General features: G+C 46.9%; 1 protein-coding gene across 1 annotated transcript in view; it reads left to right on the top strand.

The window, feature by feature from the left end:
* The window catches only part of MLXIP (MLX interacting protein), a 2,063,149-nt gene that overhangs the window by 1,356,121 nt on the left and 687,214 nt on the right, over positions 1 to 19,814 (top strand). The window contains exon 9 of the mRNA XM_085634535.1: positions 18,356 to 18,971. Coding sequence (XP_085490661.1) covers positions 18,356 to 18,971 — 616 coding nt within the window. The remainder of the gene's footprint in view (positions 1 to 18,355; positions 18,972 to 19,814) is intronic.

Genomic DNA, 19,814 nt, shown 5'->3' with positions numbered 1-19,814 from the left:
ATATGGCATATCTGGCACTGTACTAGAATGGATTAAGAACTTCCTGCAAGATCGCTGTCAAGTGATCACATTAAGTCAATACAAATCTCAGGAGAAGGCAATTCTGTCAGGGGTCCCCCAGGCCTCGAGTCTAAGCCCTATCCTCTTTAATGCCTATATGTCCCCTCTGGTTAAATTAATATCGTCCTTCAATATAAACACCATCTCATATGCAGCTAATCCTGGTCCTAGACAATACTACCCAGGCGGAAGAAAACCTCCGCAACTGTCTCACAGCGACTTTCAGTTGGATGAACAATAACCACCTGAGGTGTAACTCAGAAAAAAACGAAATTTTACCATTAGGTCAACAAAATGTTTTTTCGCCCAAACTCTGGTGGCCAGAAAACGCTATCCCCCCTCCAAACACAGTAAACGGGGTCAGAAATCTTGGAATAAAATGTTATATTACCCTATTGTTTAAACAGCAATCTCTGACAGATGCCGGGACCTATTTTCACATCATAAAAAGCCTAAAGAAATTCTTTGATCTAATTCCCTTCTCGGCAAGGCAAACTCTTGCCGTTGCCCTTATCACCTCCAGGCTAGATTATTGTAACCGTCTATATGCAGGAACCAATAGAGCTGTACTGCATAAGCTCCAGATGGTCCAGCATGCGGCTGCACGGCTGGTACTGAAATGGGCCAGGCGATCGTCCGCAACAGCGGCACTAGATATCCTACACTGGCTACCGATTCACAAACGCATTCTGTTTAAGGTCCTCATTATCACTTTTAGGGCCTTCCATTCTCTGGCCCCCAATACCTTCGAACTTGTTTTAAGCACTATTTTCCCTCCCGAAGCTTGAGCTCAGCAAATGCCAATCTGCTAACAATACCTGCCTTCAGATTGGTGTCAAAGGGAGGAAAATCGCTCACGGTCTTGGGTTCAAAGGCTTGGAATAAACTCCCCCCAAAACTCATCAGAGTCCCTGTTTAGGAAGTCACTAAAAACCTGGATCCTCAGTGCTCCGGACACTCTATGCAAAACGCTGATCTGATCTGCCATCCCTACCGTCTTGCACTAAACCACCTTTATTTTCCAGCGTGGTTTCTGTTCTCAGCGCCAAGATGCTCCTCGTGTGATAGTCGCGCTATATAAATATACCATTACATTACATTACAATAATACCTGCCAGGGTACCACCTGCACCTGTTTGGAACCTCAATATATATATATTTTTTTTTTTGCAGAGTTTTATATAGCGCGAACTTAACCCGAATCCAATTGGGTATCAGAGCGCTTTACATAGCACCAGTTACGTTACATGAGGGGACACATCATTTTTTGTTAGGCACGGGGAGATTAAGTGATTTGCCCAGAATCACAGGATGTTCAGCGTCATTACCGAGACTCGAACCCAGGTCCGTGGTCGAGCGCCCTAGCCGTTAGGCCAACTCCTCTCCCCTATAATATTGTTCTCACAAGGCTTATGGGTCCACCTTTTGAGCCTTTACACAATTGTGCATTACAATTTCTTTCATGCAGGGTTGCCTTTCTAATTCTAAATTAAGACGAGTTGGTGAGCTACAGCCATTAACCTTAGAAGAACCTTTTTTTCCTCTTCCCAAAGATAGTGGATCTTCGTACAAACCCAGAATTCCTTACAAAAGTAGTTTCTGCTTTTCATATCAACCAATCAGTTGAGTTACCTGTGCTCTTCCCTCAACCAGATTCAGTAGCAGAAGGGGCTCTACACACACTTGATGTCAAAAGAGCATTATTGTACTATATTGATAGGACGAAAGATTTCTGTAATACAAAACAACTTTTTGTTGCATTTGCTTCACCTTGTGAAGGAAATCCTATTTCTAAATACGGTATTTCTTGGTGGATTTTTAAGTGTATTCAAACTAGTTATGTTAAACATAAAAGAACTTTAACTATACTTCCTAGAGCACATTCTACACTCAAAATAGGAGCAGCTATGACCATTTTAGGTAACATTCCTTTAGCTGACGAATATAGCATCTTGCATCGCATGCGTTTACAACGTGATTGATACAACGACCGCGTTGTTACATCGCAGTACATTACAATGCATGTCGTTACATCGACTTCCTCTAGGAGGCGCGCTGGACTTAGGAAGAGTATAATTTACTATTCCAACTCCAGTCTGCGCAACAGTAGGGAAGGTGTTGGAATAGTCAATTATACTATTTCTTAACTTAGAGCGCCCCCTAGAGCGAGTCGATGTAACAACTTGCGTTGTAATGTGCTGCGATGTAACGATGCGGTCGTTGTAACAACTGTGTTGTAATCGCATGCGTTGTTAATGCATGCGATGTAATGGCTGTTTCCCATAGCTGACATATGTAAACCAGCTACATAGTCTACACCACACACATTTAACAAACATTATTGTGTGGATGTATTAGCACGTCAACAAGCTAATATAGGTCAAGTAGTATTAAAAATACCTTTTCAAACAACTGCAACACCCGCTGGTTATCCACCGCTTTTGGAGAGTACTGCTATACTGTCTATGCAAAGCATGTGTATCTACAGCACACATGCCTCGAACAGATTATGTTACTTACCCTGTAAACAGCTGTTCTTTGCATGTAGAGCTGTAGACTCACAAGCGCCCTCCCTCCTCCCCGGACACTTGTGGTTGCTACAGTTCTTATTATTCACACTACATACGCATGGACATCTCTATACTACACTTACTCCATTCTCACCCTCTTGCTGGAAAACAATCTAACAATTGAGTCGATGCCCATGTGCAATATCACCGAAAGGAGGAGTCACCTTACCTCGTCACTGGAAAAAAAAGATGTCTTCAAAGAAAAACAACTTTCAAATATCCAGACCCAACACTAGATGGAGTATGCAAAGCATGTGAATCTACAGCATGCCAAGAACAGATACTTACAGGGTAAGTAACATAATCCTTCCAGATCCATAATATGTTAGCAGAATGAACATTACATTCTTTGGATATTGAGGATGTTTGAAGTTTTACCTTTGCAGGACAAAACAATTCCGTAGATCAGATAAATGGCTAGTAACATTCAGTGCTCTAATGAAAGGTTTTCTTCTCTCCAAACAAAACATAGAATGGTGGATAGCTGCAGCCATACATTTCTGTCACCAGAAAGCTGGCAGACCTTTGCAGGTTAAAGTGTGAGCACATTCTGCTAGAAGTGTATCAACTTCTACAGATTTGTTCACCAATGTGTCTATACAGGATGTCTGCAGAGCAGCAATATGGAAGAATAGACGCTGGGGTAGGTGCTGGGCACTTACCTGCTACTTGCTTGTCCTGTTGTTACCTCCTTTGCTGGGCTCTGGGGTTGCTTCTGGACCGACGTGGGAGCTGCTGGAGTCGGGACGCCTGGCCTCCTGAATTCCGACCGTGCCTTGTTTCCTGTGCTGCTGGGCTGAGCAGGTCTCTTTGGTCCATGTGGTGGCTGCGGTTCTCTTTGGTGCTGGTTACTCTTCCGCCCCGGGGGTGTGATCCCTCCTGCGGATGCTTGTCTTGCTGCTTCCCGCCGTCTGTCTCGTGCCATCCCGGGGGGGTGATACGGACAAAGACCTTGGGCAGCATTGGTGGCAAATGGATGGCAGCGCGGTACCATGACAGAAATTACGGAAAGTTATGGGAGTCATTATTACGCGCCCAGCATCAAGAACGTGCATTTAAAAAAAGAAAAATGTTTTCTGCCTGCTGCTGCTCGCGGGCTTTGTACGGCTTCCTGGGGTCCAGTTTCCGGCTCCGCTGTGTGCTGTCCTCCCCGAGCGGCCCTCTGTGACGGTGAGCTCCTGGGTTGTGCTCCGACCTTTGATTTCTAGTGCGCGCCGTGGCTCGCTCGGGCGGTACCCTGCCTCTGCCCCGGCTGCTGCCTGCTTTGTGTGCGTTTTTCTCTGCCGGTCCCCGTGGCATGGCGCTGGGGCTCCTACCGGCTCTCTCTCGCTCGCTTGGGGTGGGGCCTCAGCTCTGCCAGTGGATTGTAGCCTATGGCAGCCAAGATTTGCGGTGGTTTGTGCCTCCGGCTGGCCACGCCCCCCTCATCAGTGCCTGCATTGGTTTCAGCTGTTCCAGCATACCGGTTTCTTCTGGGGTATGCTGTTTCTGGTTTCTGGGCTTAAATTAGAGGAGGATTCGCGCTTCTTTCAGTTTTCCAGCTCCTGTGACTTGCTGTGCTGTTTTTTTCTTGTGGTTGTGTTGGATATGGGGAAACATCAGCGTAAGCGCCGCCATGTGTCTCCTGTCTCCTCCTCCTCTTCCCATGCGGACAGTGGGGATTCTGCGCCTACTGGGAAGCAGTCCCGGTTGGATGGCGGCCAGTTAAAGCGCCTGATTTTAGAGACTTTGTCCGACTTGCGGTCCTCCAGGAAGTCGGCTGGTGGTCATCCCTGTGGGGGTCTTGACCTCTAGCCGGACATCTCTAGCTCGGACTCCTATGATGGTTCCTCCTTCAGTGCGGTGGACTTGAACGGCAAATATATTTCAAAGACCTTTTTGCCTGACGTCCTCTCTCATGTCAGGGGGAACATGGGTTTTCCTGAGGAGGTGGTGGCCAGCACTTCGCAGGATTTTTTATTGCCTCAGTTTCGGAAGCCTGCTTCCACGTCTCTGCCTATCCATCCCTTTGTAATGGACTTCCTGTTGAAGGAGTGGAAGGACCGGATCATATCATGGTGCCTTGCTTTATGTCCTAGCTCTATCCTTTGCAGGACATGGAGAATACGATTCCTGAATCTGTGCATGTGGATTCTAAGGTGGCCAGTTTGGTGGGTCGTCCTTCCATGGCTGACGATAATATCCTTTGTGATGGGGTGGATAAGAAGATTGACTCTGCTCTGAAGAAGTCGTATGCTGGGTCCCACCTTGCTATCCGTTCCGGTGTCTATGGGGCATATGTCGCTCAGTCCTCGTTGGCCGACTTTAAGACCCTGTTTTCCACTATGCAGGAGGGTGGAAGTTGTCCGGATCTGCTGGATTCTATGGAGCGTCAGGCGGAGTTCCTTTCGGATATTGCATTTGACTCTGTGCGTGCTTCTGCCTTGTCCTGTGGTTCCTCTGTTGCTGCTCGTCGGAGTTTGTTGCTGAAGGGCTGGAATGCGGATGCTGCACAGAAGTCCATGGCTTTGCGGTTACCTTTCACTGTGCCCCGTCTGGGGACGGTTTTGAGGAGAAGCTTCACGAGGTGTTCAAGGAGCGTAAGCATTCTTTGTCCTGCCGGCATCATCCTCATCGTAAGGAGTCTTCCTTCTCTAATGCCAGGTCTTTCCGCCAGCCATCGCGGTTTCAGAAATCCTCCTTTCGTGGCCAGAGAGGGGCTGGTAAGGGTTTCCGCCACCGTTTCCAGAAGAAGCCCCCTCAGGATGCTGGACAGGGTCCACAGCGTTCCCGACTATGCCGCTCCCCTGGGACTTCCCACTGGCGTTCCGCCCATGGTCGATGGGAGGCTGCAATTGTATCCTGCCTGCTTGGTGTCTGACAACTTACGACCAGTGGGTTCTGGATGTCATATCTCGGGGGTATCGGATAGAGTTTCTTTCCCCTCCTCCACCTTCCGGCTTGGTGCAGACTCCAACTCCCTTGGGCCTGGCTCGTCGTCAGTCTCTGTTGGACAGCGTTCACTCCCTGTTCCTGAAGAAGGCGATTGTTCCAGTTCCCCGGGCGGAATGGGGTCTGGGGTACTATTTGATCATCTTTCTGGTTCTGAAGATCACAGGGGGTTTCGGATTGTGGTCAACCTCCGGCCTTTGAACAGGTGTGTCCGGAAGAGCCCGTTCAAGATGGAGACACTGCAGCGTGTGATCCCTTTGATTCAGGACGGTTGGGTGATGTCTTCACTGGATCTCCAAGACGCTTATCTTCATGTGCCAGTGGCTCTGGAGGATCAGCGGTTCCTGCGGTTTTGCTTGGCCGGTCGGCATTGGCAGTTCTGTGTCCTTCCGTTTGGTCTCCGGACCGCTCCCAGGGTGTTCACCAAGGTGGTGGCTCCCCTGGTGGCACATCTTCACCTCCTGGGTGTGTCTGTATATCCATACCTGGACGATTGGCTTCTCCAGGCACCTTCACCCGTGATGATGTCTCAGCACCTGTCTTTGACCATTCTTACGCTCGAGCGTTATGGTTTTCTCCTGAACCTTCCGAAGTGCCACCTTCTTCCTGCCACCCGGAGATCCTGCATTGGGGCGGACTTCGACTCTGTTCTGGGCAAGGTGTTCCTTCCTGTTTCCAGGATTCTGCGCCTTCAGTCCCTGTTGAGGTTGTTGTTTTCTCGGGCTTCGGCTCCCCTGCTTCAGTGGCTCGAGGTGCAGGGTCATATGGCTGCTACTGTTTTCACGGTTCCTTGGGCCAGGTTCCATTTTCGGCCATTACTGTGGCATCCTCCCCGTTGGGTTCCTTTCCCGGTTCTGGACTTCACAGTGTTGGTGCCGGTGTCTCTGGAGATTGTGTCCGCTCTCCAGTGGTGGCTGGATTCTTCGAATCTCTCCAAGGGAATGTGGATGCACCCTCCTCCTCCGGTGGTGTTGACAACGGATGCCAGTGTGTCGGGTTGGGGGGCCACCCTGGGTCACTGGTCTGTCCAGGCTCGTTGGCTGCGGTCGGAGTCCTGCCTGTCCTCCAACTGGAAGGAACTGTCTGCTGTAGCCCGTGCTCTTCGTTACTTCCAGGATCGTCTGCTGGGGTGCAATGTCCTGGTGCGGACCGACAACACGGTCACTGTGGCCTATATCAATCACCTAGGCAGCACTCGCAGTCCTTCCTTGAATCTGGTGGCCTGTGCGATTGCAGGTTGGGCGGAGCATCATCTTCTGGCCATCTCTGCTCAGCATATCCGGGATGTGGACAATGTGGTGGCGGATGCCTTGAGTCGCAGGTTTCCATCCTCTCTGACCCTGTGCCTCTCCCCCAGGATTTTCCGGTTGCTCTGTCGGAGGTTCGGGACTCCCCGGCTGTACTTGTTTGCCTCCAGGACCAATGCTCTGCTTCCCCTCTTTTGTTCCCGGACTCCGGAGTTGGGGGCTTGAGGGGTGGAGGCGTTGTCTCTCCTGTGGCCCCCTTGGTTGCTATACGCCTTTCCTCCTTTTCCTCTGATTCCAGCCTTCTTGCTGAAGGTTCAGCGCGTGGGGGCCCAGGAGGTGGCTGTCTTACCTCACTGGCCTCGGAGGTCCTGGTTCCTGTTGTTGCTGGGTCTGGCGGTGGGTCCTCCTTGGATTCTGCCTTGCTACCCGTCTCCCCTGAGATCGGCCTCTCCCTCCCTCCTTGTTCTTCTCTCCCTGGCGGTCTGGTGGTTGATCGGCTGTCTCTTGGGGTCCGGGGTTTGCCTGACCACCTCATCACGGTGATGCAGGCCTCGCATAGGAAGTCCACTTTGTCTTCCTACTCTAGGCATTGGGCTTCCTTCTCCTCCTGGTGCTCTGAGCGGGTTCTGTCTCCTGCCTCTTGCCCTATCGCTTCTATCCTTCAGTTTTTTCTGGATGGGTTTCAGAGGAGCTATGCCTTGTCTACTCTGAGGGGTCAGTGGGCTGCTGTTCGGGCTTTCCGGGATCCGGCTTCGCTACCGTCTTCGGATGGGTTGTTGGTTTCTCGGTTGTTCCAGAGTTTCTCTCTCTCTTCTCCTTCTGCTCGTTCTCCTGTTCCTCCTTGGGATCTTTCTTTGGTCCTGGGTGCTCTGCAGTCTTCTCCTTTTGAACCATTGGATTCTGTTAACCTTAAGGTCCTTTCCTATAAGGTGGCTTTTCTGGTTGCTGTTACTTCTGCTCGGAGGCTGGGTGAGCTGACTGCCTTGCGTTGCTCTCCTCCCTTTTTGCGTTTCTTGGATGACGCTGTGGTCCTTTCCTTGCATCCTGGGTTTGTTCCCGAGATTCGTTCTCGTTTTCATTCTTCTCAGGAGTTAATTCTTCCTTCTTTCTTTCCTTCTCCTTCCTCGCCTACTGAGCTGTTGCTTCACTCTCTCGATGTGAAGCACGCTTTGTCCATTTATGTTGACCTCTCTGCGTTATTTCGTTCTTCCGACTCTCTCTTTGTGACCTTTTGATCTGGCTGGTCGGGGTAAGGCTACTTCTCGTCTTACTCTGGGTCGCTGGATTAAGGCTGTTATTTCTCTGGCTTATCAGAGCTCTGGTTTGCCTTGCCCTTCTGGGGTTCAGGCCCGTTCCACAAGGGGTATCTCTGCCTCCCTCAATGAGATCTGTCGGGCTGGGACTTGGGCTTCTGATTCTACTTTTGTGAAGCATTACCGTTTGCATTGTGCTGTGTGACCTGACCAATTTTGGTTGTGGTGTGTTGCGTGCTGTGGGGTGTGTGTCCCCCACCTGATCTGTGTGTTTATTAAAGCTTTTTCACTTGCTGCACTCCACTTTTGTGTTCGGTCTTTGTTCTGTGTATGGTGTTCCAAAGGCCTTCTGGTTTGGTGCTTTGGTATGCCTCATTAGTAATGACTGGGTCGAGGACGAGGGACGTAGAGGTAATGCTATGATTACTTACCGGTAATCCCCATTACTCTTAGTCCTACTCGTCCTCGACCCAGTAATGCTTCCCACCCACCCTCCCTGTTCAGGCCTTTGTTGCTTGGTATGTCAGGAGGTGCTTTTCTGTTGGCTATGTACTTATAGCCCCTGGCAGGAGGGTGGGTGGAGTCTAAAAGTGTTTCCTGTTTTGTTTCCTGTCAGGTGGAATACCTCATTAGTAATGACTGGGTCGAGGACGAGTAGGACTAAGTGTAATGGGGATTACCGGTAAGTAATCATAGCAATCAGGTTCCCAGGGCCTGTGTTCTTTCCCACAACTGTACCTTTGTACCCACGATTGCCACATTTCTGGCCACAGGTAAACCCCTTGTAAAAGTTACCATGGGTTCCAAGGGCACTATGATGAGGGAGGGTCTCTAAGGGCTGCAGCACCTATTGTTCCTCCCTTAGAGGCCCTCCACCGTAACACCAACATACTGCCATTGCAGGCTGCGTGTTTTGGTGCAGAGAAAAGTGAAGAGTCGACATGATACTTATCCCTGTGTGCCATGCCTACAACCCACTGCCTGAGGTCTACGTAACCACCCCTCTAGTAGGAGGCACTAGCCCTCAGGTGAGAGTACATTGGCATGAGCCCTGTACCCCTACAGTGTCTAAATCCATTCTTAGACTAGACATTGTAAGTGTGGTAAAGCCATAAAGAGTATACGGTCTAGGAGTTAGTCATTATGAACTCCACAGCTCCATAATGACTTTACTAAAATCTGGGACATTTGGTAGCAAACTTCTCAGCACATTAAACCCAGTCTGATTCCAGTGTGGGATTTAATATAAAATGCACTCAGAGGGCATCTTAGAGATGCCCCCTAAAAAAACGACCAGCCCTGGTGTGGGTCCTGAATGTCTGCCTGCCATTTCCCACTACCAGACCAGTTTCTGGACCCCTGGGTAGAGAGCCTCTGCTCTCTGGATCCAGAAACAAAGCCCATCCTGGGCAGAGGTGTCATGCCTCCTCCCCCCGGAATGGGCTGGGTCCATGTAGGGGAAGCTTCAAAGACCTTCCGCCTTTGTAGGCTGTCCCTGCCTTGTGCCCAAGCTAGGAGGAGAGATGTGCCCACCTTTGCCAACCCCACTCGTCAGGTGGGGGAGGTGAAGAGAAGCATACCTCTCAGTCCCCTCCATCTTGAAAATGAGGAGACTCAGCCAATTAGGGAGAAGCTCATGCCCTTCCCACTGGAAGGTGGCATAATAGGGGTGTACCCACCCCAAGGAAGGTATCCATTGGTCCCGACGTACACATCCCTTTAACGCCCCTAAATTAAATTTTTAGGGGCGACCCTGAACCTTGCCTCCTCAGATTTGAGGAAGAAAGGAGAAGGACCGAAGAGCTGTGCTAACCCAGGAAGAAGAGGACACATACTGATTTGGCCCCAGCCCTACCGGCCTCTCCCGCCTCCGACCTGCCTACAGCGAAGAAACCGGTGTAGCCAGCAGCCCCCTCAAAGCACCCCCCCCCCCTCCAGTACAGAGGACATGCACTGCCACCATCTTACAGAGTCTGTCTCCCGTGAGCACTGGACTTGCTCAAGAGAAGACTCACCCACAGAATCCCGATCCAGGCGGCTCCACGATTCTGCACCCGATGCCCACTGCCCAAGTTCGGGTGGCCCAACACCACGAGGAGATCTCCCCAGCGATCCTGACCTGGGCTCTGGTGATCCCGACCTCCCTCCAGCGTCAAAACGACGTCTGCTGCCTCAACCTAAAAGATCCCCATGTCTGCGACCGGAGATGGTGAAGAAACCCGATGCCAAAAGCCAACCCTGCACCCGACGCCCCACACCTTGGGTGGCCCAATCGACGGTGTCCAGGAATCCCTCCAGAACTCAACTCCCGCCTTCCAGCCTGTGGTCGCCTTAAGGAAGCCTCCCTGCAGGAGCATGCAGCAACTTTGCCGAACCAAAGGTCTCCATTGGAAACCACAGGGTCCCTGACATCTTCTTGGCACATTGCACTTGGCCGCCCCTGTGCCATTGGTGGTGCAGCTCCAGTGCTGATTGTTGGCCCCCTGCAGTGCTGACCTTAATCCCACACCCGAGTGGCCTGCTTGTAAGCAGTCCCTAACCGAAGGTCCCCTTATCCCCTTTGGCTAACATTGGGCCCCTGCACTATGCACCTGGCCGCCCCAGTGCCGCTGGTGGTGGTGCAACTTGAGTGCCTACCTAGACCTTGAGGATAATCGGTCCTAACCCCCAAAACTGTCACTCGTAAGATGGTAACGTACCTGTGAAACCGATAACCATTTTTCTCCCGTAGGAACCCATGTTATGGGTATTTGGGTCTAAAATGTTGTGTGTTGAACTGTTGTTTTGTATGGAGAAAAAAGTAATTATAATCTAAACCAAGATAAGTCTTACCTTGTTTTGTGAGAACCCTCTGTATGGTATCTAGGCATACCACCCCAGTAGTTGATGTAATCTGAAAGTAATCAAAAAATATTCTAAAAGTAATCACTGTGTAATATTAACCTGCTTTTTGAAACTATACCAACCTGTAACAATTGCAAATCCGTTCCCAATTTCATTTCTGTGTAAAGGTTTACAAAAAAGTACATTTTACCTACATGTACCAAGTCCTGCTTGGTTCTAGAAATAAAATATAAGTATACCTTTTTTTGTTCTTACTCAGTTAGTCTGGATTCTATCTCTGCATGTGTATAATCAGTCCTTGAGTGAGTGAATACAATAAATGCTTAACGCACCCTCTGGATAAGCCTAACTGCTCGCTCACACTACCACAAAGAGAGCTGTTAGTACTTACCTAATTTAGCCCTGAAAAACCTTTGGGGACTCTGTGCACACCATACCTTACTTTGGTATAGTATAAACAGAGCCAGCTTCCTACACACGCTTAACGTTATATATATACATATATGCTGTGCTGTTTAACTGCTATTTATTCCTATTCAAGCATGTGAATCTATGATGGACCCAATACTGTCGAAGAAAATAAGTTACCTTTAACTGTGGTTCTCCAGTATTGGTATATTTCATATATTCACATGCGACTCAACCTCCTCTCCCTAAGAGGTTCATCTTATCGTTGGTACTATATCATATTAACACTTGTGCTAAATAAAATAGGAGAGACAGAAGCCTCTGAATGGAGTGTTTCTAGCGGGTGCTGCAACCGGATTGGTTGGAGTTTGGTTTCTTTTAAAAGTTAGGGATATGTTACTAAAGTGAAGGTTCTATAGCCTTTCCAAGCTATGTTTAACATTGCAGTGCTTTTCCAGTTGTAATGTGGGACTCCCGCTTCAACAACGTGGAATGATTCAAGCATGTGAATCTGTAAGCGATACCAATAGTGGTGAACCACAGTATTTTCTTCTTATAAATTACACAAACTTACTGCGCACAATACAAGATACTCAGACATAGCACAGTACCAGTTTTCCTTAACTGGGACACACTGAGGCAATAAAGAAGCCCATACTACCAAAAATCTCATTTGTTTGCCAGACCCTTCCCCATGATCCACTTTCCCCTCCCAACTGCCCCATCTGTAAGAAAGTGAATGTGTCATAGATCAGTTATTGTGTGCTAGGGAGAAGCCAGTGATGGCCGGACACACTGAAGCATTATCAGTTATTAGAAGATGTGGCCTAGTAGCTAGAGCTCCTGACTTTGGAACAGGGCCAGACTGTCCGTAGCGGGCACAGGTGTTTTCCCAGCGGGCCGGAAGGTTGAGGCCTGGTTTTCCAGCGGTGTGGGCCACTTATGTTACTTGGATGGTTTTGCAGCAGTGTTGTAATATCGGCCCCCTGAAAAAATGGCAGCAGCAGTGGTGCTGAAGCGGCTGGCAAGAGTGCTAAGGAGGCAGCTCTGCTTCTCACTAGCAGCGCATGCAGGGTATAGCTACATGCCTTTCAGGAAAAAATTGAAAACAACTATTTTACATTCACCATAATGAGGTAAGAGTTCCTCTGGGGCTAAGTGCTGTATGCCCTCTCTACAGCATTTCTAGGGTCTTTGTGACACAATAGCTAATGGGAACTTTGACTATAGGTTAGCAGGACACCACGTTTCTAGTCCAGGCTGCTTTGGTTGCAAATCATTGTTATCAGGTGCGCTAGTTCGAGTGGTTTGATGTATGCAAACGAAGACCATGACCATGTAACAAGTTTGGTGGTTATATACAATTCTAGGATTGTAGTGGAGTGAGGTGTCAACCTCTCTTTGCTTAAACCTTTTATTGCAGTTACACCTGCTAATCATGGATTGTTTTGATTACACTCAACAACCATTTTAAAAGCAAATCATGTTATCTACTATTGGATCTTTAGTAGATTCACATGCTTGAATCAATCCTCGTTGTTGAAGTAGGAAGTCCAACTGTACCATAATATAGCAGTATGTATTACTATCATAGACTCTAATGGGAATGTACAACCATTTAGATGGCCTATGTCCTTTTTAAAAAAGGGCCAAACTTAAGCCTCAACCAGACGGGTAATAGCATCCTCTAGAATACTCACAAGAGAGGCCGATTTCCTCAGATTTTCACGGCACTTCGTGTGTGAAGTGAATCTCCCTGAGCTCTGCTCAGTTTTCCTCTATCTAGATCTTGGAAACCTACTACTACTACTCTACAATGTCTGATACAGTGAAGAAAGCCCTTTTCAGACCCTGCAAGACCTGCGGTAAGAAAAGGGTACATGTAGATGATCCCCATAAATACTGCCTCTACCCCCAACATAAAGTGAAGGAATGTTAAATTTGTCATTGTTTTTTCTTCAAAACTCTGAAGGACATAGCTTCTTCTAGGGCTTCATATGGCAAAAACTCAGAAATTCACCTTCTGAGGAGGACAGTGACACAAAAGAGCCAGATCCCACGAGCAATGGACTTCTGAGAAAAGTAGGAAGGCCCTCAAGACATCCCACAACAGCGAATATTTGAAAAAGCAGAAACTTAAACGAATCTCCTCAGAGGCAGCCTGATCTGAACCTACTACTCCATCTACAAGGGCTGGGGATCGCCCTCACAAATCATCTTCTGAAATGTCGACATCGAACCCACCTTAGTGCCCCATCAACTACACCGTTGTTAGTGATATCGTCGACTGCCACAACCATCACTACCATCTCATCATCGAGACTGTCGACGGCGAAGACAACAATGTCAGCCATCGACGCCCCAATCCCGTTGATGAGGATCTCCTCGTCGACGAAGACTCCCTTGACCACCGCGTCGACGTCCATATTGTCAATGAAACAATTGATAACCCCGTCAACGACAGTCCCTTTGATGGAGTTTATCCACTGTGTCAAGAGCAAGTCAATTTGAGGCCTTTACGCCAATGGCCAGCCTGTCGTCGACACCTCAGTTGATGATGATAAATTACTGAAACAGTAAAAACTACTTTTCAACCTGAGGTTACCTCCCCCAGTAAGGTTTTTCCGCTCCCCCCAAGTCATCTATTGGACCTGGAAGATTCGGACGATGACAGCCCCTTTGGCCCAGCTCGTAACCAATCAGAGCTCCAGGTTAAATATCAAGATGAAGATGATGATATGGAAGAACAACAATACTATCAGCATTATGTTTCTCAGCCGAAGCATTACCACCAACCTTGCGAATTTTACCCTAAACCACAGCCAAGACAAGAGGGAGTTCAAGTACCTCTATCACTCTTTCAAGATTTGCAGACCATGTTGCAGGACTATCGGAAGAGGTTTCTGGAACCTCCTTGGGAGCATCCAGTGGCTCCACCTCAGCCTACCTCCCCTGCAACTTCAATACCCCTGCCTACACCGATCACACCCAGGATGACACCCGCTTCAAACACACCTCCAAGAGATGACCCATCGTCAACAGATGATGATCAAGAAGAAGGCATAATTCCAGACCCTTAGCCTCTCAAAGATGAATGGCACAATTACCTAGTTCCCACTCCTTAACCTCCACCACCTCATCCAGAAGACTCTCCTCCAGAGGACATTGAAAGATTTCACAACTTGATGGATGGAGCTGCGACAAGGTTTCACCTCCCAGTCTCAGTCAAGCAGTCTGACTTTTTTTGTATGATTTCAAGCAACAGAAAAGGAAATCGGTCAGCGTCATCTCCATCATAGGTTATATATGGGAAGAAGGCGTAAAAGTATTGAAGAACCTGGCAGCGGTACTGCCCCTTATCGACAAAAATATAAGGCCCCAGAAGATTCTCCTTCCTGCATCACAGGTCATCCCAAACCGGACTCAGTTATACCATAGGCCGCACAATGCTGCTCCAAGAACCCTGCCATCCAGACATCTACGCCACCAGATAAGGCGGGCAGGCGTTTAGATAATATAGGTAAAAGGTTCTCCAGCATGTCTGCCATCACAGTTTATGCGGCCATCTCTCTAGCTATCCTGGGCCTATATGATAGGTGAATGACATGGGTGATCTCATGGACCTTATACCCGAGGACAAAAAATCAGAAGCAAATAAAATATTGCAGGAGTGTGAGCCGAGATTGTAGACAGTGCAATGGACATAGCCTCCACCGTTTTTTGCCAACTGGCCTTATCAGCAGTTTTAAGGGAACAGGGCTGGATAAAAGCGACATGGTAACTCTCTCCGAAACCAAGGAGACTATATGACAACTTTGGTCTTGCAGGATGCAAACTTCCACATGCCTATACATCTGAAACACTGCAAATGTCTTTGTTTTACCGTAGCCGTTACCAGTTCAGAGTTCTCCCATTCCGCCTCAAGTCAGCTCCCAGAATTTTCACCAAATTTCTTGCTCCAGTAGCAGCCGGTCATCAGGTATTCCCCTATCTGGATGATTGGTTCCTAAAAGTTTCAACACCCTCATAAGCGTCTAAAGACACAAGAGCTTGCATCATTCTGTTCCACAAACTGGGTCTCACAGTCAATCATTGGAAGTCAACAACTACTCCACAACAGAACATATTGTTTCTCGGCTCCATCCTGGTTACAGTCCAGAGCAAAGCCTTTCTCTCGTATGACAGACAACAATGCCTAACACATCTTTCCGTCAACCTGTCCAGATGAAAGTTAGTTTCAGTATGCTTATTCAAGTCACTGAATGGCATGATGTCCTCTGCGATAAATCTGGTCCCTCCCTCTGGCATGTCTGAAAATGAGACCACTGGAAGAGTAACTTCAGAAACAGTGGATTTAGAAACAGGGGTCCTTCAACTTATTAAACATCACCCCAAGGATGGTGCAGACACTAGCTTTGTAAGTCTTGGATCTCCAGTCTCTCCAAAGGCCAACCTTTCTTGCCACAAGTACCCGACTTTGTCATAACTTAAGATGCCTCTATGGAAGGCTGGGGAAGTCCTCTCCAAGACCTACAAATACAAGGAAAAGGGTCTGCACTCCAAAAGATAATGCATATTAACCGCCTAGACTTCAAAGCCATCTTTCTCACCCTCTAAGCGTATCTAGATTTCTCTGAGGGCCGTGCATGTCTCCGGCATAAGCAACACCTCGGCGAACACACAACAGAGCCTAGGATGGATGCCACAAGAAGGAATTGAAACAGTTGGAGCCAATCAAGATATTTTCACTATAGGAGCAACCAGCACTGGATCTCTTTGTACCCAACGAGACTACAAATGCCAGTTCTATGCCAGTTGATACCTGCTCCTGGGGTCGTGGGGGAAGTTCTTTTGATCAGATGGTCCAGGATATATCTGTGTCTTTTGCTTTCTCACCCCAAGTGCGCCGGGTATGCCCAGATGTGGGTCCCGGACTCACTGTGCTACTGGATTCAAGATAGCCTGGCTTATGAGGGGTGATGCCCCGAAACTGGTCCCAGGATGCTTGTTTCGGTCCAGGTAGGGCCTGGCTTGGCAGTTTGGGCTGGACTGTTCCCATGAGGCACATGCTCAAGACTGATTTGCTTATGTCTTGGTCTAAACTGGGGTGACATGGTGAGCAAAAGAATGATAGATTGACCCAAATCTCTTGACTGGGGGTGAATGTTTGATTTGCTCTGCATTCCGTCCATCATCTGTGTCTTTTGCTTTCTCGCCATAAGCGCGCCAGGTATGCCCAGAGTTGGGTCTCTGGCTCACTGTGCCGCTGGTTTCAAGCTAGCCTGGCTGATGAGGGGTGATGCCCCGAAACCGGTCCCAGGATGTTTGTTTCTGGTCATATGAACATACTGGGTAAGCTCATTTGGAGTATATGATTTGCCATTCTTTTCTAGTGATATGGTCCTAGGTGACCTTGGTTAACAAGATGGAATTCTAGATATTTTGGTTTATCAGGAATAATGAACGTGTCAAAGAAGAAGGGAATAAGAGACACTTTTAGTGATTTATTTTTATTTTGTGTTGTAGGTTTTGGATATTATATGCAATACAATAATGATAAACACATGAAAGGGATGGAAACTAGATCAGCTAATTAGTTGTATTTTTGCAATGACCAACAGATGAGGAACTGACAGTGATTATGTTGATCTGTTATATATGCACAGAATGGATTACACCATTGCATTGATGTTCTTTGGTTCCATAGCGTAAAATAAACCTCCTGATGAAGGACTATTTAGTCTGAAATGCATTGAGGATGAGGACCTAGAAATCAAACTTTTAAGAAAAGAAAGGAAGGTGCAGTTTGAAGATTAAACATTCAATAAAGTAGATTTTTGCATGATCATAGGAGTCGGTGATTTCACATGACAAAACATTGGTCAACATTGAAGAACAATTCAACCAAACATGGGGATACATAGGAGTGCCAGGGGGACATTGCATTTGGTTTATGCAATTCAACTGTAGATAAAAGTCTTCACATGCAAATAACGTTTCTTTCTACAGTCTTGCATCCTCAAACTGCATGCTATCTTAAAAATCTCCTCTATATCCCTAGAATCTGGCATGAAAAACTGACCTATAATTTAAACTTCTGATTGTCACCTCTCCTGTTTTCTTCCAAGTGGCTCTCTCTCCTTCTCCTCCATCCTCTACGTACCTGCTTTCTGAGCACAACCTACTCTGTTGCGTGCATATTGCCAACTACTCATTTACAAGATCACAACCTTACCCTCTTTCTCTGAAAGTCATACCCCTGCAACCTAATACTACTTAATCTCCTCTTGCTTATCTACTTATCCCAGCAATCATGTGCTTGAGCCCCCTCCCCCAGCTACAAAGAAACTGGAGTGAATGCATGGCATGGTTTGCTTGGACACACAAGACTAGTCCCAGGAGCCAACAATAAACAATAATAATGGACGAACCACTAACCATGGGTTCTGGAGCAGCGTGCTGGGCTAGTAAATGCTATATAAATGCAATTACAATTAGAATTGCAATAGAAAAGTGCCACCTAATCAAACTGGGTCTTGGGATCCCAAATGACCGCTATCTTCAAGCATCCCAGCTAACATACATGTCTGAATGTAGTAGATAAGAATCAGAAATAAACTGGGCCTTTATTGATCAATTAATTTTTAGCATGCACACTTGGAGGGCGCCCTGAAATACATGGCTTTGGGCCTTTATTATTCTCTGAAAAGAAAAGCAACGTTGGCAGTGTGGTATGAAGTGGATTTGGAGGATGGGCTGACATCCTTTACCTCGCTAGTCACTCGTACTTCTCCCCACGTTCACAGGAAATGCGTTTGTTAAATGGTTGCAGCAGGAGTGTAAGCAAATAGACAACTTTACTAACCTAACAGGAAAAAGAACATTTGCAGCTATCAAACGCGATTTTGGCTTACCTGAAATGGAGAGCTATTGAACTGGTTCCCCTGCACAGCACTTAGAGTTCCGCCTGCTGTTATCTAAAATATATATTGCATATTTTCTTCATGAACTTTTAATTTTGCAATGTTTCTCTTCTTTCCAGTCTCCGATTATATCAAGCAGCTCTGCCTCCAGCAATCTCTCATTGGTAAATTTTGATGATGGATTAATTACCTCGCCAGGTCCTGTTTGCAGTATCGCTGATATAAGAAGAGAGAGATGTTCTAGTGTTGGCAGTGCTGAATCTGTAGCCCAATCCTCTTTAAACTCGCGAGAAAAAGCACTGCCAGCATTACATTCGTCATTGCCACAACTTCAGACAGCTTCTCTGTTACAAAACAGAACTGCTTCACCCACATCACCTCAAAACTCTGGCTTGAGCTGTCACATTTCATTTGTTTCTCCAGCAAGTGAAAACCTTGCCTCAGGTGATTCTTCTGTTATATCACATACCGCCTCTGTGACTCCCACCCACAATGCTGCTGCTACGTTTACTCCGAACAAAGACCAGCAGCTTATCTCGCAAGCACAAGTGCCATGCAAACTTTCATTGCAAGCTACTGTGATTAAACAGCCACCAGGACCACCATCACAAAGAAGCTCTTCGTCTTCCCTGTCAAATGCAAATTCTGGAGCAAGGCTCAAACAGCAAAACATTGTGCCTGCTCCTCATCCTGAAACAGTGTCTTTAGTGGTCAAAAATGCCTTCATAGGGACAGGTAAGCTTAGTACTGTTCTGTTTAGTTTGACTTTTAAATATGAAAGCAATTTTTATGCTTGGATTCTGTTACCAGAGAAAAGATTGCATATTATACATTGCCTGTGTATTCCCGAAAGATGAACTTTCCACTGAGTGTCAGAAGTGGAAAACTGCCTCTCACAGTAGTTAATAAGACGTTTTTAATGTACATTATCATGCATGCTTGCACCATGCAATCCCTGCTACCATACCAAGTAAAAGAGGTGTCAGCGCGCTGTACAAAGAACAACTGTTTTGAGATGCAAACATTTCTTCCAGACAACCAGTTTCATCAACTGTTATAATGCAGAGGACATTAAATGCATCATAGTTAACCAAATGTTCTTAGTTCTGTGTCACAGAAGGCTTTACACAAAACTCGGAAATCAGAAGGTGTAAGTGGGTAACAATAGCCAAATGCAGGAGTTAATTTCTGACCAAGTAGAGGCAGAATAAGTTAACAGAAAATAACTGGTTAAGGAAATAAAATAAAACAAGCATTGGCAATGCCAATCGGTCTCGCCATATTCATTAGGTTAGCGGTTTATATTATATCATAAATAATCTAATTTGTTTTTGTGACATGTAAAAGTAGTGTGTAATAGAATCCATTTGATGGCTTAGTTTGTTTAAAAATCGTTTTATTATCACGGCAAACATTTGTAAGCATAAAAACAGTAAGTAATGCAATATATTTAAGTAATTATTGTTACTTTATATAACTTTTATTGCACTTTGTAATTTTAGACTTATATTCAACAGGAAAATGAGGTCTTTTTCAGGATCAAGGTATAGCATACATGTTTTTAAACTTGTAAGTAAA

This window comes from Triturus cristatus, chromosome 11, assembly GCF_964204655.1.
Source record: "Triturus cristatus chromosome 11, aTriCri1.1, whole genome shotgun sequence".
Lineage (NCBI taxonomy): Eukaryota > Metazoa > Chordata > Amphibia > Caudata > Salamandridae > Triturus > Triturus cristatus.
This window is presented reverse-complemented; position numbering and strand designations above follow the sequence as displayed.